We start from the raw sequence: 25,280 nt of genomic DNA, 5'->3' as shown, positions 1-25,280 counted from the left end.
CCAGGGCTTAAAACTGAGTCTGATCTCACAGATGAGGGTCTATCCACCAGGCTGTTGCTTATGCTGGACATTGAGGATGCCACTCGATCATACATTAGCAATTTGGCTGGCGAAAACAGAGAACTAGGGAGAAAGCCAGTTTGAAGTCCTGGGCTGAAGACTACCCAGCTGTACAACTAGGAATCACTTGAAGAGCAGAAAGAAAAATAATTAATTCCCAAATAACCAGCAGCTGTCTCTCTATCACGCTAATCTGGAGCTGGAGAGTCCATGCCTGCTCACCTGTCCAACAGCCTAAACACAGGGACACAACCATCCCTGGTTTTCTACATCCCTTCTCTGCTGTTTTGTGTATGAGACTCGTCTAATGGAAACTGGGCTGATCCTAAATGCTTCATCTAATGTGACTTTTGCACTTGCCTTACCATCAGCCTGTGAAAAAAAATGGAGGTCTCACCATGCTAAGAGCGAATTTAAGTGATCTGGAGTGGTAGGATCAGGGCTCAGAGGTGGCGAGGTCACAAAAGCTGCAGCCTTGGCCCAGTTTTTGCTCCAGTAATGTGTTCCATCTGTCCCCAAGCTGGCAGTGATCGGCTCTCCAAAAACAAGGGGACCTCGGAGAAAGCAAGGGTATACAGGAAATGATTACAAGCCACTCTTTCTTCAGCACATCATACTGCTTGCTGCATGCAGCCATGTATAAATTATGCATTGCTACATGGCCAGCGTAGCTCCCACAAAATTAAGCAGTCCTTGCTTTGTCTGTATGATAAAAAATTAATCAGGAGGCTCTCTGAGCTACACACGCTTTTGATCAGCATATTTACAAAGCTCCCTTTCTAATCCAGAAGGAAACAGTTCAGTTCTGGTTGTAATTTGTACTGTTTTAATCACAGCCATGTTCTCTGTGTTGCTCCGATTTGGAGTGCATTTAGGTGGAGGATGGGCTCTAGCAGACAGATGCCTTTTTATTACCCCCAGGTTGCGCACAGCACCAGCAGATAGCACCATATGGTCCCCACCACCATACTCCAAGTCTCCAAGAATACAAATATCAAGACAATATTTTGCTCTTTGCAAGTGCATATCTGACGGGGTCAGCCTCCAGCAGCAAGGCCAGGAGTGAGCACCAGGCATCTCTAACAGCAGGTTCACTTCTCAAGCCACCCCTCAAAGGGTAATACCCTGAAATACCTGCAAAAGGCACACAGGATGTCCTAGACCCTGTTAGGAAGAAAATATCTCCCTCCCATGAACAGAGATACGGCAGTCTAAGGGAAAAGTAAAAGAGGATACAGGATAAAGACTGTTACAAGACAGTGTTCAAGGGGTTAGTTTGTGGGGAGAGTTTCTTAACTGAAGAATGTAGAAGGATTTCGTTTCATCTTTCTCAGCCGTAAATATTTAGGGTCTGTGATGGTATTACCATTCTTTGGTAACCTCTCCCTATACCTTGTGATTTGGGTCAAGATGTGCAGGTTTTTCCACTGAGCTTCTATTCAACAACAACAACAAAAAGAGTTTGGTGGATAAAAGGAAGTGTCTTACCTTTCTTTCTGGCCAGTGCAATGATATCAGCCGCACTCTTGCTCATCACCTTGGTGATGTACACTGGGCAGTTTATTCGACTGGCAATGGTGATGGCACGGAAAACTGCTTCTGCTTCCAGCTGAGGAAAACAAGAAGGAAAAAGTTAACTGCAAAAGCAGACTGGGGAAAAAATGAACTAGAGGACTGAGCCATATTTCTCACTGTTTAGCAACAACTCTTCAGAGGTTGATTCTGCTTTTTCCATAGAGAGAGATGCAGTGCTGGGAAACAGGGAGCTAACCCAACCTCAGACACTTTGCATTAGGAATAACCACAACCAGGCTGTACTCACTAAACTGGCACAAATACAGGTCCCTGGCTCCCTGCACCCCAGGAAAGGTCATGTCCAAGCAGCTGATGGGGCTCCTCCTTCCCTTCCTCCCACCTTTTTGCTTCAGACTTCTACCCTGCAGTTGGAAGGAGAACAAAACAAGGAAACATTGCCCCAGAGACAACCTCTGAGCTCTCCCTGGCAGCTCACCCTATGCAATCTTTACATAAGGATAAGATGACAGTGAATGTAAAGTATTCTCAAACAGCAACTTCAGCACTCTAGACTGAATTTAGCCCATAATCCATAAAAGCCTTTGAAGCATTGCCCAGTAAGTCCCCTCTGTCAGCAAGTGTAAAGGCAATCTCCTCCCAGGGAGCCATCTGGGATGTAGGCACACAAAGCTCATCTTCAGGCAGCAGAGCAGTGTTTCCCAATGGCTCTGGAGTATCCTTTCCCCAGTCATCAGTTTTATACCTCCTTCCCAGATGGACTCACAGTATTGGTATTTTAATACCTAAAACTCTGTTGTGACTGAAAATACTGACTCGATGGTACAGAAATTTCTCTCCAAGAGTTGTGCTAGAAAAGTAGAGCAAATTATCTCTTCCAAAACCACATGGTTTAATTTTCCATAGTTTTGTGAAGTTTTTTTATTTTGTTTTGTTTTGTTTTTTAAACCAGACTGTTGCTTCAAGTTGTCCTAGGACTTTTATCACAACATTTTCTCTGGAAGCCCCAAAGCACCCACAGAAAATCAGGGAAGGAGGCAGGACCTCTGTACCTCAGCACTGGGGCTGAGGTGGTCAGGTGTATGGTCAGAAAGACAGAAAATTCCTTTCTGGAAACTGCAAATGCAGATTTTCCTTAGGCATTTGTTCTTATTAAAAGGAAACAATTCCATTCTTTTAGAGTAATTTAGGTGGAAGTTAAACAGCAAACCAGTTCAATAGAAGAATGCAACTAATTAAGCTGATTTCTTTTGCCTTGGGAAGAACTTATATAAAGATCTTCAAACCACAACAATCTCCTCAAGTTTAATCTCAAATACCCAGGACCTTGTCCCTTCAGTCTTTAAGGAAAGCAGTCACTTCCCACTACCACTCTCCATCATCCCATTAATGGTCTGAACTGTGTACATTAAGGGACATACATGTCTCCACCTTTTCCTTCTCATTAAAGAAACCCTTTCCAGATGCCTGAGATGGTCCATGACAGAGCCTGGTTTTTATTATAAGAGACTTGCATAAAATGAGCTGCCTCACAGCATCTTTCCATTCTCATATATTTGCATTTCTACAGCCTCCATTTCTACTACAAATGTATCTGCCAGCACAAACGTAGATTTCTATGTGGGCACATGCATATGGATGGTATATGAGTACATATGCATCTTATAGGAGGTTTTCAGCCAAAGCATTTTAATGAATGCAGTTACTCCAAAGCCTAACCCACAAGTTGCACTGCTGATTTTTACCCTAAGTCCATTTTTTTGTCATCACAATCACAATCACAAGCGACACACTCAAAAAACGCATGTATGCCTGTGCCCAGGGTAGCAGGAGCTTTGAATCCTGAGTGTGCAAGGACAGGCTCATCCCCAGACCAAGGGAATGCACCTGCTGCAGCAGCAAAAAGGTATTTCAGGCAAACAAACAAGCTGAAGGGGACCTGCACTTTTCAAGGCTTTGTATAATACTGGAAAATCGCTGCCTTCCCCAACACACCCGTCTATCATCTGCACATACAGAAGCCAAGCTCTGATACAAGATGCGTGACAAAATACTTCCACGAGCAACAAAATGAGTGAAGTCTGAAGTCTCTTACCTCCTCAGGCCTGCTCAGGGCATGTCCCTCGGGTCCAGTGATTCCCATCTCCAGGATGCGCTTTTGTTCCTGCAACATAAGGAATAAATGCCAACAACCACTCCAGGATGAGACCCTTGCCCAGGCATTCTCTGGTGGATTAAGAGCCGTATTGTCTGAGTGCCCCTTTTTTGTCTGTGTAAATGCAGCTGTGTAAGCCTGCTGCCGGGGAAGGAAGACTGAAAACACTGGCCCTAAACTGGTCCCATGCCACTCCAGCATCTGCTCCAGGCAGCCAGCACAGATTCCAGGGGAAGATTTGTCTCTGTAGTGCAACAGAACGTATTTGCACCTCGAGTTGTTGGGCTGCACCATCAAAATCTCTTCTGTCCTTCTGAAAATCTTATTTGACACAAAGACACCAACCCAGGGAGCAGGCTTCAATCAATATACTAAATAGTAATTATTAATATTTCCAGCCTGCAATTCTTTTTTCACTCGCAAAAGTTCCTCTCTAGCTGCGATCCATGAAGCACTGTTATCTTCCTTGAACTTTTAGCATTGCTAACACTTCATCAAATAATGTCTTGCCTTTGGCACCCTATTTTCTGTAACACTTTTTTTCCTACAGAGTGAATCATTAAAATTATCTTTTCACGAAAGCAAAACTGCCCTCCAGTTGTGAGGAGACTGTGTCCACACGAAAAAGCCCATCTTGGGACCAACCGGGGTTTGTCAGAAAAAATCTGTGCTAACCAGCTTCACAGCAGTGAGATCAATTTTTTAAATGGATAAAAAGCTTCACCTATCTTTTAATTTAATGTCCAGCAGTGGTACTGGAATAAATGTATCTTTTTGTAGAAAATGGCAGTCAACCGCTTCTGACTGGAGGTCAGTCCAGGTCTGCCAGCAGAGCAGAAGTGGGACCAGAGCTGTTGATGTACCTCCAACCCCGCCTGCCCTGCCCACAGGTCTCTAATGAGCCCAGTTCAACAAATGTAATGACTCTGCGATACAGACAAATGTCCCCTGGAGACCAGGATGAAGTTACCAAACATGCTTTACTGTGTCATCTAATAAATATTTGATCCCAGGTCCCCGAGGGTGAAAAGCTCACACATTACCAACATACTCCAGCAAAACCTGACTGAGTTAATAGTAATATATACTCTTGCCTTTGCTGCCATCAATCAAGGCTGAAAAGGCACTAATAGGAATGTATTGATCTGACTCTGTAATTAAGATTATTTTGTTTAGAGAATCATAATGTTTCATAGGTATTCTTAAAAATAGCTGCTCTAAATCATTACTGCAACAGCTCTGAACAGTGCCAGTTAAAGACTTCAGATAATTAAAACACAGCAAAAACTAAAGTTGCAATCACATCATATAAAAAACCAGCAAGATGGCAAAGAATGGAACACAGAGTAGGATAGATTTGTATCTTGAAGGAAGTAAAGAAATCAGATCATATGATAAAATTAGCCACTGTAAGAGGATTTGACAGTGCTAATAAGATAGAATATTTGTTTGATAAGATCAAATTTGGATTTTCATGCAGGATAGTCCTGAAAAACACCCCTGCAGGCAGCTTTCTTTTCATTATCTAAATAATCCTTCTAAATAGAAGCATAAGGAAAACTCATTTTATGAGATATGGCAATGGTGAAGAAATATGTTGATGTATAATATAATTTACATTTCTTTACTACGTCCTCTTTTCCTAATAATGTATGTTCATATTCCATGGCTGTATGATCAAAGGAAAATGTAACTGCAACAGATTTCAATCAGAAATGCAATTCCATGAGCGCACCTTGGTTTTAATGGGGAACATATCAAAATATCACAGGTGCCATTTGATTTGTTCAATTTTTCTATTCCTACAGTAATACTGACTTACTATGTTTCTTATTATTAATTTTCATTCTGCTGGATATTTTATGTTGTATTAAAACCATAAATTATATATTTTGGTAGTTTTAAATAATGCTAAACTTCATGGGAAGTTTTTTTCCCTCTTGAATCCAAATGATGGATTTCACCTGGTTTCAGTGGGGGAAGGACACAACTGCTCTGTATATGCCTCTTGACTCCTCACTAGTAACTTTTGAGACCAGTGGTTATTTTGGCCAAACTTGAAGGGAAAAGGAAAAGAAGGCTCTCAAATGGAGTAAATTCCTACCAGGCAGATAAAGGACAGAATCCCACAGAGGGAAAAACAACAAAATAAATCCATGTGGACAAGAGCTCTTACATGCTGCCCAACCACTCAAACATTCACTTGAGGTTTCTCCCTTAACCATGAGACAAGGTGGCTTCCCTAGTCCAGATCTCAGACACACCTTGTTTTTAGCAATTGTAATTTCCCTGTCAGCTCTGCAGCCTAGTCCTTAGCAGATAAGCCAGCAGATAAAGAGCTCGGCAGATAAATCAGTTGACTCACTCAGAGCCTTGCAGACCTCCGAGGGGCTCCACACACATACAAGGGATCAGAGGAGAGAGACATCTCTGCAACAGCCCTAAAAGATTCATCTGCCACAGATGTATAGAGTGATAACAACACCCACCCAAACCCTTCCATCCTGTTTTATAGGGCAACCCTGGCCTCTGAAAGACCAGCAGGAGGTTTACTATCGACTGCTGTCTTTGGGTACCTCTTTCGATGTGCTGTGGCACAGCTCAGAGTGAAGGCACACTCCAGTGTAAGGACAGTACCTACACGGGGGGACATGACCTGGAAAGACTGCACTGGTGATCCAGGACATTGTAATGAAACATACTGAATCTGAAACCAGTTTGCTGATTTTGAGAGGCATCTTCAAAAAGCATGGCTTACACTTTCATGCATGTTTTTTTAAATATTTAGATGATCATAGTGGTTTCTTATTCTCAAACTTCCGAGATTTATGAGAATATTTGCAAAAACAAATAGGCCTGAGAGCTTTACCACCCACTCTAAACTCCATATGCTGCTTATGGTGATAGCTGCAGCAAGGAACATTAGCTTAAAGCTTCCCAGCTCCACCTTCTGTCCCCAAAATCTTTAAGAAGGCTTTATATTGTTCTGTTTCACTTGTCTCTGCCAGATTCAATGAGATCTTCTTCCTCCCTTCTGCCCCCCTCACCCAATCCTCATCTGCTGCTAAGGTAAGGAGCTGTCTGGATTGCTGCTCTACCTCACAGATGCTCTGCCAAAGCATGCAAAAGGACCTCCACCTTCGCATCCCAGAGGTTATACTAATGGTGTGTGGGACATCAGGCCAAATCAAGGCACTTGCCAGGCAGTTCCTTTTTTCCTACCCATACTCTGATGGGAGGGTTTTACTTCTCTCTTGTGTCTACCTTCTCACAAAGTGAAGCAACAAAGGTAGTTCACTCACCTGAGCTATCAAGTCTCCATTTTCAGCATGAACCAGGATAACAGCCCCAAGACTTTTTAGAAAGGTAAAGGCTTCATAAAGCTGCAGACAGTACAAAGAAGGAAACACTGCTGAATAAGGAAAACACATTACGTAACACTCAGACCTCTCTGTTCATCTCAATTTTGGTCCTTCTATGCTGGTAATTATCTAGGTGAATAGCAAATTATCTCCTTTTTCCACGCTTTGCTTTCTACACAGAGCCAGAGCTTCACTGCTGGGTGTTAACTTATCCACCCCCTCACACACCAGCCAGCCCTAGGATGAGACTCTGCCTTCTGCACCAAGACAGGGACATCAGCCCCAAGCGGGGCTGCATCTCCCTCGGACATTGGGCGTCCCCAGCCCCTTGTACTGTAGGGCTACTTCTTCATGCCCTCCCACACAGGCCTAGGTTTAGCAAGTAGTCTCTTTTCTGTAGTTTTAGCAAATGTAAAATGGAATTATTCCCATGGAATGGCAATAATGAATGAACTACACACAGTTTTAGTAGACCTAAACCACCTCTTTTTCTGAAGTACAGGCATTGTGCAACACCTTCTTAGAGCAAATGGTGTCAAGCTTTCACCAACACCTTTAATTCTGCAGTTAGAAGTTGTAATATTTTCCCTAGAGCATCCTTTTTGTTTTTTGCTTTCTAAGATTCAAAACTCATCCATACAGAAGGGAATAGTTGTTCCTATTGCTTTTACCAAGAATTTCTGAGTACAGATCTACTGAAATTCAGTTCCCTTTGCAAAAGGTATTCAGCTAATGTGTTCCCTGTTTAAACCAGAATTCAGACATGTGGGAGCCCAGTTTCCAAACACAGATCAATACTGAAGACATGGTTTTTTCAGTACCCACTTTTGCAGTAGGGCACTTCAGCTAGCATTGAATGGGTCAGAATACACACTCTGCAACATGTGCATTTAAACAAGGTAACAGGAACTAGTCTAGCCACACATTAAATATTTTTATGTTGAATTTAACAGGCACTGCCTGTCAGAGAATTTATTAGTATGTCTAAAATTCCAATTAAAACTGCATGGACTGGAGGTGTAACAACAGTTATTTAAGAGACCAAGAGCTAGAACTCTGTGAATAAGTTAGAAAGAAACATTTTCTCAACTGAATAAGCAAACATTATTATTACTAACAGATGCCATTGTCCATTTACAATGACCTGATACTTATGAATGGGAAAGCTGAAGAGTCTGGAATCTGTAATGAGCTCTGGACAAACAAGCTCATTGTTATCTCCAGCCCTAATAAGAAAAGGCCACCTCCCCCAAAGAACAACTCCATTTAGCTGTTTGCAGCAACCAAGAAACCCTTGAAATCTCAAAACCATCACTGCCTCAAGTACTTCATCTTCTCTTCCCTCTTTGACTTAGAGTTCTTGAAAGGTAACAGCAATACAAAGTGAGGGAAAAATCCTGAGCAGTGCCAAGTGCTTGCAATGTTGGGAGACACCAGATAATCCTTGCAGCAGGTGGATGCCATACACTTGAAGGAACACATGCAGGTGTTCAACACTGCTCAGCACTCCTGGGAGAACTCCTTCACTGCACATTTTCCTCCATGTCACCCAGGTCAGTGGGAATGTTTGTGATTCAACCTTAGCAACTCCTTAAGTGTTGGGAGATCACAGAAGAGAGGACAGATCACAGCAATGAAAAGCATTCAGAGCAATACCTGGCTGTCGGACATTTGGTAGAGATCTTTGTAGGCCATGTAGACTTGAAAAGAGTTCACACCTGTTCCAAGACAAAATTGAAAGGTTTTACCATGTAAGTGGATTCTTAAATTGTATTTGAACAAAAACTTCAGGAAAAACAAGTCATAGAATATGTCTGGACTATGCTTTTCACCAGTGATTGCCAGAAATAAAGCATGGCTTCACAGCTGCATTACAGCTGCTAGGACTAGAAGCCTGAATCCTCTCTCCTCTGGGAGAATCTGTTGGACTCTGTGGATCTCCTGTGTTCAGCCCTGGAGCAACCCAGCCACCACCACAAATGAGATGGCCTGTAGCCAAATCACAGACAAGCGATAGTGGCTAAAGCAAGCACGTGAACTCCGTAAAGCTTTAAAAAAAATTGTGTAAGGTTCTGTGAACCACTGGTTTTCTTTTTTGCTTTTTTAGCTAATCAGGAAAACATTTCAGTTTGGTCTGAAACTATGCTTGTTAATAAATAAAACTTCTAGTTAAGTTCCCCAAAGTGCTGGGAAGCTGTAGGAACTGTGTATGTGAATTTGCATACAAACTTGCTTTTTCTTGACTCTACTGCCCAAAGCACCCAGTTTAGCTGATGGCCAGCACTGGGCAGGAGTGGAAGCAAAGCCTGAAACCATTTACAAGGGCAGCTCACCACACCTCTCCTTCCACATTCCGAAGACAGAAGGATTTATGTTGGCAGCCATACAAAATCATGAAAAGATGACAGCTCCAAATTTTGGAAATCAGTAAGAAATGCTAGTGTTGAGTGTCAGTGGACAAGAATGAACTGTATTCAAACCACTACAAGTTTTGCTATTTATTTCAAAGATTTGATTATTTACACAGCTTTGTATTCTAAGGAAATGGGAATTCCAAACATCTTCTGTTCATACCTTCTATACATATTAATACATATTAGTTCATAAATTTGCCTTACGCTTTAGTCTACTGACAACATCCCTAGTTTGGTACAGGGACTGATTTCAGAGTTTTCTAGCTTAAAAGAAAAGTACATTCTAAGCTGTCTAAGCCATGTATGCTGCATTTCAAAATAGCTGTCATGAAAACTGCGCTCCCTGGTGCGAGAGGAAAAAGAAAGAGATCTATTCATGTTATTCATGTTGGCTATACTGAATGAATAAGGCTCTCTGATGAAGATATAACTCCTTCCTGAGTCTAGAAGGCAAAGATACATCCTCAGGCAGAGGGTATAGCTGTTCAACATAAGAGAATTTGTTTATTCACAATTACAAGATTAAAATATCCCAGCATACCTGCAGGATAAAACCTTGAAATGATCCCTGGTATTATTTCTTCCTGCTAAGGCCAGAGCAGCTCAGGGAGAAACACAAAGCGAGAGCCTCCTTGCTGACTTCCACGCTGAGCAAATCCAGCCTGGACTGCGGAGCCCTGTCAGCCCGTGAGCCTGTCCTTTCTTCCTATTTTCCTGTTTCTTAAGTTCCCAGAAAACTTGCTTGGTCTGCAATCCCTCAGCCTATTCCTCATTACACAGTTTCAATGTACTTAGTACGTCCCTGCTTTAAAATCTTTTAACTCTGACTACGCCTTGCCTGAGGCCAGAGCTTAGAGCTTCATGCAGCACTGTCTCCCCTCCGACTGCTCACATCTGCCGACCTGCCTTGGAGGAAAGCTCTCTTTCTCTTCACAAAGCCATGCAGCGTCTCAGTTGTCAGCTGCACCTGGGAGTCACCTTTCTGCACGGGTGACCATGCACATGTGAAGTAATGAGATGTGTCAAGGCTGGTCCCAGCCATGCTGACTACCCTCAGTGATGGCATGGGACTGAACCCTCTCGTACACATTTCTCTGTAGTGAAGAGCTGGGTTACCTATTGTTCTCCTTTATCCACTGGGATCTAGCCAAAGGTAATTCATTTAATCACAGTCCCACGGGAGATAAGGCAGCTTTCTCTAGACACTGTGGTTGTAAGACATATATTGACCCAAGCAATATATATTCTGTCCTTTTTTCTTTTATTGCCTTTGTATCTTCTTAGGCCCTTTTCTGACCTTGGTAAAATGACTATGAGTTTTGCTCCCACTCAGGTTGATGTTCTCCCTGAAGCCAGTGAGAGTAGAAGGGACCTTGTCATGGGATCTTGAGCCTGTCTCTTACCAACAGCTCCCACAGTGCAGAAGCAGAGTTGTCCCATCTAAATGCACACCCACAGTCTAAGCCACCACATCAGATACATGCAAAGTGGAAGGGCACCTCACACACTCCCTTCATAGCTAACAGGAGAGACAGTTTGAACCATCCTGCCTTGCCAAGATACCTTCACAACATACTAAGATAAAATAACACCAATTTACACACACAGGTATCCAAGATTAGACTCTTTGCATAATGCCTTGGTCTGGTGTCTTGATCTACTCATTGAAAATACGTGGCTCTTCAAAAGACCTGGTTCATGGCCCACTGACTTTAACATTTAAAACTTGTTACATACTACATTCTTGTTAATGTCCTTGCTCTCGCATCAGCAGTACCCAACAGGATCCTCTCCACATTTCAGACAGTGCTACAGATTTTTTTCAACAGTGACAAAGCGCAGTAGTTAAAGGAATGAGTGAGGTGCCTGTCAAGACACTTCAGGCTGTTACTCCTTTGCATAGACTGGAGAAGCCCAGTCCCAAATTAGCTGCCAAAATGCTACAAGTCTGAGTCTTTATAATCAACATTTGGTTCTACAAAATCTCCAGGCCCTTCCAAAGCCTGTGTCTCCTTAAATTATTTTTGTATTGATTTGAAACTGGTTAATTATTCAATTATAACTCATGACAGGGCACCTCAACAGCAGCTCTGTGAGCTCCCCTGTAATTCATGCCGAGACTGTATTAGGCACATGCAGCATCGAAATATGATTAACTGAACCCTGTTACTTGTCTAACGCACCCACCAGACAATCAGCCAAGAACAAATTCAATCCAGATTCCCAGCTGATGAAAACCAGCATCACTCCACTGATATCAAGTCTATTCGCAGCAGCTGGCTCAAATGTTTCCAATTGCCAGCAGATATTACCCATTAATTTGAAAGCCCCTGCCACAGCCACACTGAAATATTTCCTATTGTGCTTGTGCTTCCATACTCGCCCTTACCTTGTGTCTCCTAACACAACAGTGATTCACACTGGCTGCCTGAGACATACTGCAGCATCCGTGAGAACAAAGGTGACCTCCTAGTGCTATTGCCACCAAAGAGGCCACCGAGGGCCCCATCACACACCCTGGTTCAGGAACTGATGAACAGATGCCTGCTTCCCCTGACAAGTGAAAAGCAGGCCAGATTTACACTGAAACTCACGTTTCTATAGTTGGAGGGAACTTTTAACCTAACTGTCTGCACCAGGCTTTTAATATAAGCCCTCAGGCGAATTTGGGAGTGCTGAGCCATCTGTGATCCAGGAGCTCTGGAAAATAGTATCCAGCCTTTGAAACAAGGCACAGTGTACTTGTCTGAGAATACAGTCAGCTAATGCACAGCAGTGTATCCATGTTAATGCTGATAGCAGGGAAACAGCACAGATTTGGCACCATCAGTGTTGACAGATGTCATCACCTTGTAAAAATCACCTATATTCTAAAGACCTAGGTAAGACCAGCTGCAGTTTCACTAAATTATGTGTAATCTTGCTGACTGAATTGCTGATTTGTTGCCTAAAATCTGGTTATATAGCACATGTACTGCTAGAATGCTGCAATACAGGATGAATTCCCCTATGTGACTGCACCTCCATAGTATCTCAGTGAACAACTGCTCACTCAAAAGTAGGATTTTGCTTTGTTTTTCCACTTTGATAGTACTTTCCTATATAAAGAGAATTTTTCAAATCTATCACTAGCACTACACCTTACAAAGGATGCTGCATACACGTATTACTTAAACTTCCCAACACAACGGTCATTCTGATTTACCCACAGTAACTAAACGCCATTTCAGAAAATATTTCCTAATTAATATCCATGCATTTTCAAGGAAACTATCATGTGAGAAATATTTGAAAAAAATATGTTTCTGACAAAAAAAAATATCCATGCTGTTAGGCAGAATTTTAAGGAACTAGATCAAAATTATTATTTTCTGAAGGTTAGATTCCATTGTCCACACATACATACGTATCTGGTGCCACCAAGATACCCTCCATATATGAAACTGCCACACTGAGCTGGCATGTATGGAAAAGGATTTATGAGAGGTTTTATCTGTGCTATTCTGGAGCAGTAGCTGGGGTCCAGATAGGGTAACCTCCAGCATCTCACATGCTAGTAGACCTGTTAATTGAAATGAATCAAGCCCAGAAGTGTCTTAAATAGATTCCTAAATAAGTGACCTGGTTTTTGTAAGTCCCGAAACAAATTGTCTTCCAGTAACTTCAGGGAAAGCCACTGGAGACCAAACACGTGAGAAAATCAGGACATTTTTTCAATATTAGGTACCTAAGTTTAGCATCACTTTTTTCTAATAACTTGAACCTATTTTAAAAATATAGGCATGTTTTATAAAAAAATCTGTCTTGCAAGTAAATTATCCTAAGCCACTGCTGAGAAATGAGCAATAGCCTGTGATGACCATTTCTCAGACACATGTGCCCTTCATGCTTAATTTCAGGCAGCTAAACGAGTAGATTCCAGTCTAGTTAAAATCTGAACTGCTACCTTTAAATGTCTCATTCTCTCCATTCATCAAATAGCAGATCTAAGGTGACTGGGCTCATTACCCTAAATGCTGATTTCTGAGTTTTATCTTAAAATAAAACCTAACTATGTGATGTCTGAGTCTATTTCCACATGTACAAGGCAAGCATAAAGTGATACATTTGTGTCTGACGACAGACACATCTTAATTTTCCATGCCTATATTCGGGTAAACCTTCTCCCTCCACAGGCTTTGCTGCTGACTAGCACAAATACACAAAATTTTACATCCATTTTACAGAGTAGCAAGTGAATATAAAAATTCAAGGGAGTGCAGAACCTTCGGCACCATAACCAGTGCCTCTGCTTGTCTGTTCTGGATGATGCATTCATTAAAATAATTCAAAATTTCACCTCCATATGATATTTCAATTAAAAAAGTTACTACTAATTTTCACTCACTAACCTTTGTCTTGCACCAGTATTTCCAGTTCTTCTCGAATCCCATCATACCAGCTGGTGATATCAACATGGAGAGAGTAATCACAACAGGATTTGGTGTCAGCTGCCTCATGCCATTTCTCAAAGGAGCTCAGTAAACTTGAACCAGGTTCTGGAAACACGTGGTCAACTGAAAAAAGAGATTCAGTGTCTGTTACCCAAACTGCCCACTGTTCAGATTTCCTCAGTGCCTCTAAGAAGCCTTCCAGCATCTTGGCCAAAACAGCAGCCTGGGAGGCAGTTTGTGTGCAGACCGTAACTTTGGGATGTCAGCCAGGTCCTGCTGTCTCCAGTATGGCAGACTTTGTGGACAGTCTATACTAAAGCTGAGCCTGGCAACCTGCTTGGTGCAGCATCAATGGACACACAGTGGGAGATCCAAACATGTCCCAGTTTAGGGAACCTGTTTTTCCCTTTACTGTTTTGTAAGACACCACAGGTTCTGGGCTTACCTGTATCTTATTGTCTGATGTGTCCATTTCTATGTATTTCATATTAAGCATTATTATTAACCAGTGCCTCACAGTCACTGAATTGGCCCACTCTGCCCTACCAATACATCAATGGAGACATCAAATGCTTTCTCAGCAGCCAGGATTGGGAATATAGCCAAAGGTCTGAACAGAGATGATGTAGAGCACAAACACTCAGCCACACTATATGGCAGATCAAGTGCGCTGCAACTATGCATCTTCAGTGTCTCAAGGCTTTCTGCATCTGATGATGCCACAATGTTTACTGACATAAATTAAAGACATGACTACTTACACACATACACTTATCTTTGCAGGGCAAGAGTAAAGTACAAAAGTATGTACAAAAACAGAGCAAGGTGGGCTTATGGGTGGCATATGCAAACTTAATGCTGCACAGAAAGCCTCAACTGAAGGACATACATGAAAAAAATTATTAAGAAAAGTAATGAACAGCAGTGCATTTTGTGTTTATTGCCAGAGAACCTTTCAGCCAATACTTGCTGCTGAACATGGTAACAGGTAATACCACTCAGCAAAAAAAGCCACATTCCAATTCAGTGGGATTAAAACCCCACTGGGCAGCTCCTCTGCACAAGGAAGCTAAGACAATTTATGTCACCTGAACAACTGCCTCACAAAGTCTAACCAAGGGCCAAGCCACTGCTAGTAGGAATGAGATAAATCTTGTCCTGCCATCTGGTAGACAGAAGAAGGGTCTTTAACAACCAGAAACACTTCTCCCTTCCACCAAGAAAGAAGTTCCTCCAGGACATCTCTGGTAAGGACTTCCTCAATTACTGGTGCCAAATCCAGTTCACAAATAAGCATCTTGTTATTTCCAAAGCCCCTGGAATGCCACTAGGTGGGAACAGTGGATCTTTGTCATTTCTGTGCCATATACTTACAGCACTGATTACACTGTTTTTCAAAAATCCCGAGAGTAGGTGTATCATCCCTCAGTGCTTGTTCTGTACTTCAGAAGAAAATGCAAGAGACAATTCCCCGTGCCACTGTTCATTTCTGAGGGTAGGTTCACTTTCAGGCCAACCCTGAATGACAATGGTGAATGGATCTCCAGCACAGTGTCCAGAGGTTTGAAGATACATTGCAGAAGATCTCAGAAAATCACTATGGAGCCTCCTGTAGCTATGCCCACAGGTGCTACACAAGCTTCAGCCTGGGGTGGGAAGAAATACAGTATTGCGAGTACTCACTGATCATGGTGGTGCCCCCTGCTAGGGCTGCTTTTGTGCCTTGATAGAAGTCATCAACAGCAGTCATTCCTTGGTAGGGCTTTTGTAGGTAAGTGTTGACGTCTATTCCCCCAGGAATAACCATGCGCCCATTAGCTTCTATGGTCTTGACTCCTCCAGGAACAATCAGATTCTCTCCTATTTGCCTAGGCAGCAAGGAAAGCCAGTATTATTTTACTTAAACAAAGCAGCAAAGGGGACAGAAGCTATTTGAAGCATCTAGGGAAGAGGAAGCTAGGGGCAATACAGAAAGAACTGAGACCCCAAAGGAAAGATGAAGCTCAAACACCCGCTCTGGCCGCTCTGCACGGCACTGGCAGAACAAACCATCCGTGAGGTTGCCTAGCTGGGCCGTGGGCTCAGGGTGCTTTGCACTGCTCGAGTGGCCAATAACGATGCTGTAACGCACTAGCATTCAAAAATGATTATTTTTTAAATATGATTCCTATCTTTAAACAATTACAAATATGTACAGTTAATGCTCTCTTGGGGGCTCTGGCTTTGTATATTGCTAAATTAAAACAGAAAAACATAGATCAAATGTGACACCAAGCTGGAATTGTAAATATATGGCAGAAGCATAAGGCACATCAGAAAGGAGTTATAATTGCTTTGTGACCAAACAATGCAAATTTATGCTTAAATATTCTAAGATAGAGAAATGCATATTTAAGAGACCTAAACACCTTTAATCTACCATGTCACATATTCTTCATCCTCCTCTTAAAGTTAAAACTTAGTGAAACATTCTGCATAACTGTGGAAAAATGTTAATTAACTGTTGCAATCTTTTTTCCCTTCAGTTCTTCAAAACAGGATCTTTTTTTTTCACTATTAAAAACATTCATTTGTCCCCCATGCTGGTATCAAGCAAACTCCACATACTTGCAATCAAAATACTTTTAGTGTTTATGGACACTATGAGTAAATTAACCTTTAACTTTTAAAGCCACATTACATTTTTATTGTCTACTTTGCATGGTGCCAAACAGGAAAAGGTAGGGTCTGTGTGGAAGCCATGTCTCTGCATTGTTACACTGTAATATATTTGAGCTTAAAGCTAACTAAAGGTAGTTTAAGTTCATTTAGTTTATCTCGTATTACAGACACACAGTCCTTTCCTTAATTTCCTTTTGTCTGGGATAAAATAACATTTATCCACAGCTAAACAAATACCCCAGACATCTGAGCTGCTGAATCTGTTTCTCCCATATTAAAATGCAACTCCCACCTATGGAGCAAAACACAGCAACTGATTAACAGTCAATCACAACAAGCTAGAACCAAAAATGAATATAGCTGTTAATTAAAACCAGCGAAAAAAACAGGGATAATTATTCACACTGGAATTTGGCCAAACCACCAGAGTTAATAAACAGCCCCAAGAGGTCACGAATTTGTTTCATATGCTATGCAAAAATGTCACCTCCAGCAGCTTGGCTCCCCCAGTGCTGCGGGTTTGGGCTGGAGGGGAACACAGCCGCTCTGTAAGCAAACTCCCCGGCAGCATCCCGAGCTGGGTCTGGGCTGCTCAGCACTGAACAAATCCAAAAGGGCTTACTTGTGAGAGCTGATAATATCATGGCTTGAAACCATGCTACTCCACGTCTGGCGTCTAATATTCATCAACACGTGTAGCACTGGGAGCCTGTCACAACCTGCTACAGCTGTGAGGAGCACTAATGATGCCATGACAGGCAGGGAACTGATGCAGGCAAAGGCCAGCAGCAGCCCAGCACATCCAATTGCATAAACAAGTTGCAAGAAGCTTCTCTGCTGTTAAAATCTGACTCGCATAGGATACCATAAGGCACTCCCAACACATGAGCACATTGAAAGCTTGTATGAAGTTACGTAGCCACATGGATAATAACAGTATAGCTCTAGTTTTCCTTAGTTGAATCCACTCCCCAGATTTTAATCAGAACAATCCTCAAGCTTGGTACAGTGTATGGCTTAAAAACTGAACCAGGGGAAAAAAAAAAAAATATTATGACCATTTTCCTTTAAATATGTCTAAGGTGGAATTGCACTCCAAGGACTACCACACCTTCTGAAAATAACAATATTAAAGAAAAACTACAGAAAAATATAAAAGCAATTTATTTTTATTTTCTTCTACAATCAGTACCTACCAGTTCCCTGTTAAAGAAAATACATATCCTAATGAAGTGAAAGAGTTCTAAGTATGTACGGAAGTTTTTTGATGACCCATTGCTCACTATTTTCAGTGTAGAGTTAACAGCTTATTTCTCAGTGGCTGAAGTCATCCATGCTGAAGTGACATGGGACCAAATGGCCTTTGTGGATGATACTGCACTATTATCTGTCAGGAGTCTGTCTCATCTTTTGCCCTGGTATCAAGATTAAGGCTGGGAGAAAGCTGATCTTCACTGGCACTGAAGGTTATTTTTATTCTGACTGATTAGAATACAGAGTAAGAGATAATATGACGGGATTCCTGAATTGCTCACTCATTAATGATAAGTGTATGTTAATAACAATGGGGTTCAGTTACTTGTGGGTGAAAAAAATACAATAGCGCAGATTACTCTAGACATTGTACAAATGATTGAGCTGGTTTTCTGACGCACCAGCAACTAGAAAACTCAGACTAGCAGGAAGCTGATGTTGTCTGCCATCTTCAGTTGAACAAGCTGAATTCTGTCATACGTGAGCTGATTAAACCACACTAAAAACAGCAGGTCTCAACTCTTCATAAGCTTAACCCGAGTGTTCTGGTTTTTAGCTGAAATAGAGCTGGTTTTTCTTTTTAGTAATTAGAAGAGTGATATTTTGGTTTGCAGCCTGGGACTCTCTGTGAGAGACACTGATAACGTACCAATGTTTACATTTTTACTACTGGAAGTGAAGGACTTTGTGTTCTGTTAGTCCACAAGCACAAGATTTAAGGGGGGAGAAGAATATTTAAATTAATAAACTTAATTGACAATTAGATATGCCAATGGGGTATTCCATATCATATCACGTCATGTCCACTATATTAGTGAGGGTCTCTTCCTCTTTTGGTCTCTCTGGCTTTCGCTCGGGCTCTCGTTCTTCCAGGATTGTGGTTTCGGTTCGGGACTGTCGCTCCTCTGGGATCGTTATCTGGGAACAGGCCGGGCTCGGTCAGGAGGGGGCTGAGCTATAACATTGGGTGTCATTCATGTGCATATTTTGTTGCTGTTATTATTATCTTTACTATTTTAATATTATTAATAGTATTATTTTAAGTTTTCTCTCTATTATTAAACTGTTCTTATCTCAACCTAGAAGCCTCCTTATCCTTGCCCCCCAATCCTCTCCCCTATCCCTTGGGGGTGGGGGGGAAGTGGGTGAACAGCTGTGTTGGCTGCTAGCCAACGGCTAGCTAAGTGAAACTATCACACTGAGAAAGCTGAAAACCTCCCCCAGAACTCAGTGGAGTTATTTCTGTCATTATCAAGCCCAGGTCTCTCTTAGGCATCGAAGGCTCCTCCTAACTTGGGTCACCGCCTGCCCACTCAAGAAACCCCATCCTCAGCCACCCATCCTGCACACTTGTTAGTCCCCTCCAGCCTAGGCAGGGACAGAGCAGAGGACAGCAAGCACCAGACTGTGACCTGCCGCTTGGCATGGCATGGAGACCAGGGCTCGTTTCCTCATGTGGAAATGAGAGACAGGATACATGTAAGCAAAATATATTATTTATGTACCAATGGCAATTTAAATTACTAAATATCTAAATTACTACTTAGATACCGGAGAACTGCCTCTCAGCTGCCACCTGAGTGTACAGGGCTTAAGTTTCAGTCAGGAAAAATCCACCACAGCTCCTTTGTACCTAGGGAGCCAGTTTGAGTATTGACATGTAGGAAAAAGCATCTACCATCCTCCAAACTATAGGTAATCTTCAAACACATTCAAAGTTATATCTACATACCTCTCTGCAGGACAATCGGCAAGGACATAAGTCTAAAAGACCCTACTTCATTTTGTTAGTGTGTTAGGTCTGGGGGTGGGTGTTTTTGGTAGTGTAGGAAGGGGCCTCCTTGTGAGAAGCTTGGCGAAAGCTCCCCTGGCTCCAAGGCGTACCCCCACCAGCGCAGGCTCAGCCAATGAGCACTAGAGAAATTCCACTCCAAATCTCTATTTGTGAGGGGAAGAACTGTCCTGAAAAGAAGAAGGGGGAGAGAGCCTGAAGGAGAGGCCATTGACCTGAACAAAAGAGGACCATTGGCCTAAACAAAGAGGGAGAGCTTCATTGCCAAGAGGAGGAGGGGGAGGACAGAGAACCTCAGACATCCAGTTCAACAGCATGGAGTGGGAGAAGGCAAAGGAGGTCTCTGCAGCCCATGGAGGTTCAACAGCAGAGCAGTTACCCATGTGTAGGCTCTGGAGTACTCCACGCTGGAGCAGAAAAGCTGAGCTTGAGGGCAAGTGTGACTGAAATTGAGACCCCAGTCGCTCGATGCCAGAGTGGGGGTGGACCCTCAGAGGTGGGGAGTGAGGAGGCTGGACCAGAGGCCCATCTGCAGCCCATGGACATCCCCATGCCGGAGCTGAGCCCGAAGACATCCCTAACTCCATGGGAAGTTTGTGTTGGAACATCTTGTTCCTGGACTTTCATGCCAGGAAGAGTGGCAGAGGTGAACTGACTGAACCCCCATTCCCTGTCCCCTGTGCTGCTGGAGGGGAGTAAGGTAGAGACATCGGGAGCAAAGTGATTTGAGCCCAGGAAGAATGGAGGGGTGGGGGGAAGGTGTTGTCAGATGTGGTTGTTATGTCTCACTGTGCTACTCAGATGAATGGTAACAAATTAAATTGATTTTTCTTCCCCCAGTTGAGTCTCTTTTGCCTGTGACCATAACTGGTGAGTGAGCCCTCCCTGTCCTCATTCTAATCCGTGCCCCTTTGTTGTGATTCCCTTCCCATCTCACTGGGTGGGGGGAGTGAGTGCAGGACCGCATGGTCCTACCTGTGGGACAAACCACCACAGTTAGTCAGCAAGAAACACCCAACCCTCTATTTTCCAATCAGTTTCCACTGCAAAATAAGAAAATTAACACAGAACTTTTATATCCCAACAAAACCAGAACACTCTTGCCTATTCTGGGCTTAGTGGTTTGGTGGCTGCTCCATTCTGTGGACAGAATTCTGCGTTATCTGCAGCTGGAGAGTTAGGGCATCAACTGAAATGTGGATGCCTGAGGTTCAAGGTCCTGCTCCAAAGGATCTTGAGCAACACTTAACAAGTATGTTAAATATTTAGACACAATAGGCAGTTTCAGCTGGAGAAACTAAAAGAGAAATCTCAGAAAATATAGTGCTTGCCTAGACATCAGAATTTATTCTCTAAACACAATTAGGACTCAAGCCCATCTCACACCAGGCTGCCCTCACAAATTAGATGTTTTTTCAGAGCAGGACTTCTTCTACAATTTACAAAGAAAAACCTTGGGTCATCTAAATCCAGGAAACCAGGCATGACTCAGGGTGTTGAATAGTAAACTTGCCTCCTTAGGCAAAGATAAAGGCATTTTAAAAATTAAGATCTTGTATGTCTTTTCATTATTAATCCTAGCTATCTTGGGCAGCTGCAATACTTTCTGGAGATACGGATCCATGCATGGATTTCAGAGGCGGTCTCTGCACTTAGCAAGGGCTGCTAAATGGCAGGGCAGCTGAAAGCTCGGCATTGCTAACCTGCCTACCAACTACCACTGCATTTCAGGAATCAAGGCCAAAAATCCACAGCAGTTTCAGACTCACAGCTTCGCATGCACTTAGTTGTTATATCAGTTCTGAAGCTTACAAGTGTTACTAGGAAATCTACATCTGAACAAACAAAAGCAGAGAAAAACTCAACTAAAATGCCTATCAGAGAGAGCACAACTTTGTTGATTGTTGCTATTAAAAAAAATACATGTTCATAATTTTGTGCCTTCTCCACTTAAAACAATATGCTGCTTTTGACACTTCTGCAATACAAGTAACACTACAACTGGAAAAGCAGAGTGCAGTATTAAAAAGAAAACCATATGTATACAAGCATTCAGATTTTTTTTCTGTTATAATAACCTGAATCATGAATAATGTAAGTAGCCACAGATACATAAAGAATCTGACTTCTAATCTGATTATATATTCTTAAGAAAAGGAGCTCTGAAAACAAGTAGATAATGAATTATTTAACAAATAACCATAATAATGTTTCTGTGCATTAAATTGTAGCCTCTGGAGACTAAACTTGTTAGGTCACTAGTTAAAATGCTTAGCAGTCATGAAAAAGGCTTTGATCCTTGTGTACATTGGAGCGTTTGTACACACTACATAACTATGAAAAACTAGGGAACCCCATCGCCACTAAACCAAGGTAGGACCTGCAGAGCTATGTGAATAACATCTCTGTTACTGTCTCCCAGGCTACCATTAACATGTATTTTATATTTTTTCACCTAAGTAATACTTTCCCTGTTCTTGTATTTTATATCCTGATAAATGAGTAGGATTTTCTGTCTAATTTTGTGAAGATTTAAGATTATATACCTTTGCTAAACAAGAAAAGAGACATACAAGCAATGCATAACAATATAGTATGAACAGAACGTGCAATGTTTCAGCATTAACCAACAGGAGACCTGAGAAGTAGTAGGTCCCCACTAGCACGGGGTGTATTTCCATGCCATACAATCCTTTAGAGCATGGCTGCATTCACCCTGATTAGGTGTGAGCAAAAAAGATGTAATGAGCCTTCTGTCATATATGGACTCAAAAATATCCACTGTCCTCAGCTTTACTTCTTGAGAGAGCCTACCTGCCTTGACTATTTTAGAAGAAACTAGTATTTAACTGTTCAAAAAGCAAATACCTTCAACTTACATTAAATAAATTTTGTACTTATCTCATTTTAGTAAAGATTAAATGACAGAATTACATAATTAAACACTCCTCTACTATGGCCCCACATCGAGAGGTAACCAAGATGCTGGCTGCAGGTCAGCACCATCACAGTAGTGTATACTAGCAGGCATGCAAAAAAAAAAATCAATATTTAAAAAAACCAACTTTATAAGTCCATCCTCAAGGTATAAGTCTGCATAGAAGGAGTGGTCATCATTGATAATTCGTCCACCTTTAATGAGTAGTCGGTCACTCTAGGGGAAAAAGAAAAGGAAGAATTGTGGGTTTGTTGAACTAAGTAAACATAATGTATTGATGACACCAAATAGGCTTATATAATACAGAAAGCCATTAACATCAAAGCACTTACCCTATATAAAGATCTATGCAATAGGTTCAGGTGGGTACATAGACAGTGGAGAGGAAAACCACAGTTTGAGTGTTTCTTTCTTACTTTTGGAACATGAGGCTTCATGGTCATCAGTCTTTTTTTCCTCAAATAATAACTCCTTGCATATGGAAACACTTGAAATCCCACCACACCCCCTTTTTTCCCACCATCTTATTGTACAAAGGACAAAAAGGGAAGAGAAGGCCCTGGAACAAACTGCCCAACACTGGAACGGCAAAGCTACGCTCACCTGGGACTCTCAGCACCCCAGGAAGAGTAATAGAGCTTGAAGTGTGAAGGAAGGAGTTCAGGAGGGGCTGATGAGCTCTATAATGCAGAAATTCCTGACCAGAGAAGCTGCTCTAAGCAACGTCAGCTCGGCAGGGTCAACTCAGACGCTCCACCAAGGCAGCCAAGGGACGTGGCCTACAGCTTGGGCCTCCCGTACTGTCTTACAGACCAACAGCAGAAAGTCTAGTTTCTAGTGGGCATGAAGAATTAACTGTTGTCTAATTTGTGATTCCTGCAGGTCAAAGGCTGCCGATTAGTTGGGGGCACCATGTACCGAGGCTCCGCACACCATACCTCACTCGCTCCATGAAAGAGGACAGGAGCGCAGCCTCCGAAGTTCAGTTTACCTGAAATATCATACGAACGGACAGAGGACCAAGCTATTGCCTCCTGGTATTTTCTGAAGTGCCAGAAAGCCAACACTTTTTTCCCCGCGAAGAACTGTTCAAATATCAAGTCTGCTGGGGCACTGTCCACAACCATCATCTGTTTCCATTTTTCTCTATTCAAATGGTTACACTGTTCTCAAAAAATACATTTGACAGACAGCAAATTTTACCACTTGCATATTCCTGAGAACCAATATTTGAAGTCCCTCACTGAAGAAGTCATACTGGAATTGTCAGCATTCTACCACCTACCCAGAGACAGGGAAAGGCTGTAACTTCAGTACAAAACACTGTTGGAAAGACTTCTGCCAAGTGACTGTGAATGCTGGAAAACTCTAAAGCAGTCAGAACCTTCCTTTTCTCATTCATATATAAAAAGGCCATTTATTGTAAATTATTTCCTTGGCTCACTAAACAATAACTCAGAATATCCATCTTATCCTTGTTTTATACTCCTCACTTCAGACCCAATTCTTGGTTTAATTATAGGATGACTCACACATATAAACCATGCATGTCCCAAGTTCCCAGTTTAGAAAACAATTAAACCAGCTGATGTGTTTTCTCATCTATAAAACCAAGACAATGATACAAACCTCCTAAAAATTTATTGATTAAAAAGTGCCAAGTCAGACTTAGAGGTGTTACAACAACCTTTTTTTAATGTCTCTTCTCGGTTATATGTAGCATATTTACTTTTCAGTTTGTATTTGAACATTTTGCAGGTTTGAAGCCTCTATAAACCTCTAAATCATTCTAAAAAAGCAAAAAGGGATAAACAGACACTTTAAGGGGAGAAAGAAAGAGGAAAAAGACATTTTAAATACAGCACATGACAAAAGCGTATGTACACAGAAAGTCTGAGGCATTTCCCCGTGTGCTGCAGGACAAAGATGACCTTGCAGTGGGAAACAAGGCCCAGAATTACAATCAAATATGTCCCCAGGACCTGCCTCAGATGTTGGTACCCTCTCATTAAAGGATGGAGGCAAATGCAAGTTCTCCATCTGGAATTTGCCAGAGCAGGCTCCCTGTTTTCTCCCCAGCCTCCCTACCGTCCTTAGTAATTGCAGGACCTGTGAATCAGCAACCTGAACTCTCAGAAGTTATTTTGCCATGTGCTGGCAGTTGCATCTACTCACCACGATGATTTACTACACCTGCAGAGACCACCATCTTGTGAGCTCTTTAAGCTCATTCAATTGCCTTTTTAAACATTAATACTGTCCAATTACAAGAGGCAAGAGCTCACTGAACATTACCAGAGCACTGCATCTGTCACTGCTAATGAGACAAAATCTACCTGCTCATCAAGATGTTCCACATTTTATTTAAAACGGGAGAAGATGCATAATAAATAGAAACAAATGTAACAGGCTAGGAAAATAAGACAAGCTAAAATAAAGTAGAATTACAACCCCAGAAAAATAATTGCAGGCATAAGGATTTTATATGTTTTATATATAAATATACACATATAAGTGGCAAAACTAGGTATCAGAATAATCTGAACTAAAAAGGATACAAATGCAGTTTCAAGAAAGCACTCAATTACATGAGTCATCCATTAAATTAAGCCTCACTTACAGTTTATAAAGGATTACTGAATGTTTAGCTACAAAGTCTTGCTGCCTTCAGAATTTCA

At 42.0% G+C, this 25,280-nt stretch overlaps 1 protein-coding gene across 1 annotated transcript; it reads right to left on the bottom strand.

The window, feature by feature from the left end:
* Positions 1–445: 445 nt before the first annotated feature.
* Positions 446–22,812, bottom strand: LOC104529836 (dihydropyrimidinase-related protein 1). Its single transcript, XM_029086562.1, has 8 exons — positions 22,730–22,812; positions 15,641–15,825; positions 13,916–14,080; positions 8,767–8,828; positions 7,051–7,131; positions 3,689–3,757; positions 1,549–1,669; positions 446–614 (listed from the first exon to the last, which is right to left on the bottom strand). The coding sequence occupies exons 2-8, from the start codon at positions 15,762–15,764 to the stop codon at positions 454–456; spliced, it is 783 nt and encodes a 260-aa protein (XP_028942395.1). The 5' UTR covers positions 15,765–15,825; positions 22,730–22,812; the 3' UTR covers positions 446–453.
* Between the last annotated feature and the right edge of the window lie 2,468 nt (positions 22,813–25,280).

The sequence above is a fragment of the Antrostomus carolinensis genome, unplaced genomic scaffold (assembly GCF_000700745.2).
Source record: "Antrostomus carolinensis isolate BGI_N321 unplaced genomic scaffold, ASM70074v2 scaffold50748, whole genome shotgun sequence".
Taxonomy (NCBI): Eukaryota; Metazoa; Chordata; class Aves; order Caprimulgiformes; family Caprimulgidae; genus Antrostomus; species Antrostomus carolinensis.
The sequence above is the reverse complement of the archived record's forward strand: the minus strand, read 5'-3'. Positions and strand labels throughout refer to the sequence as shown.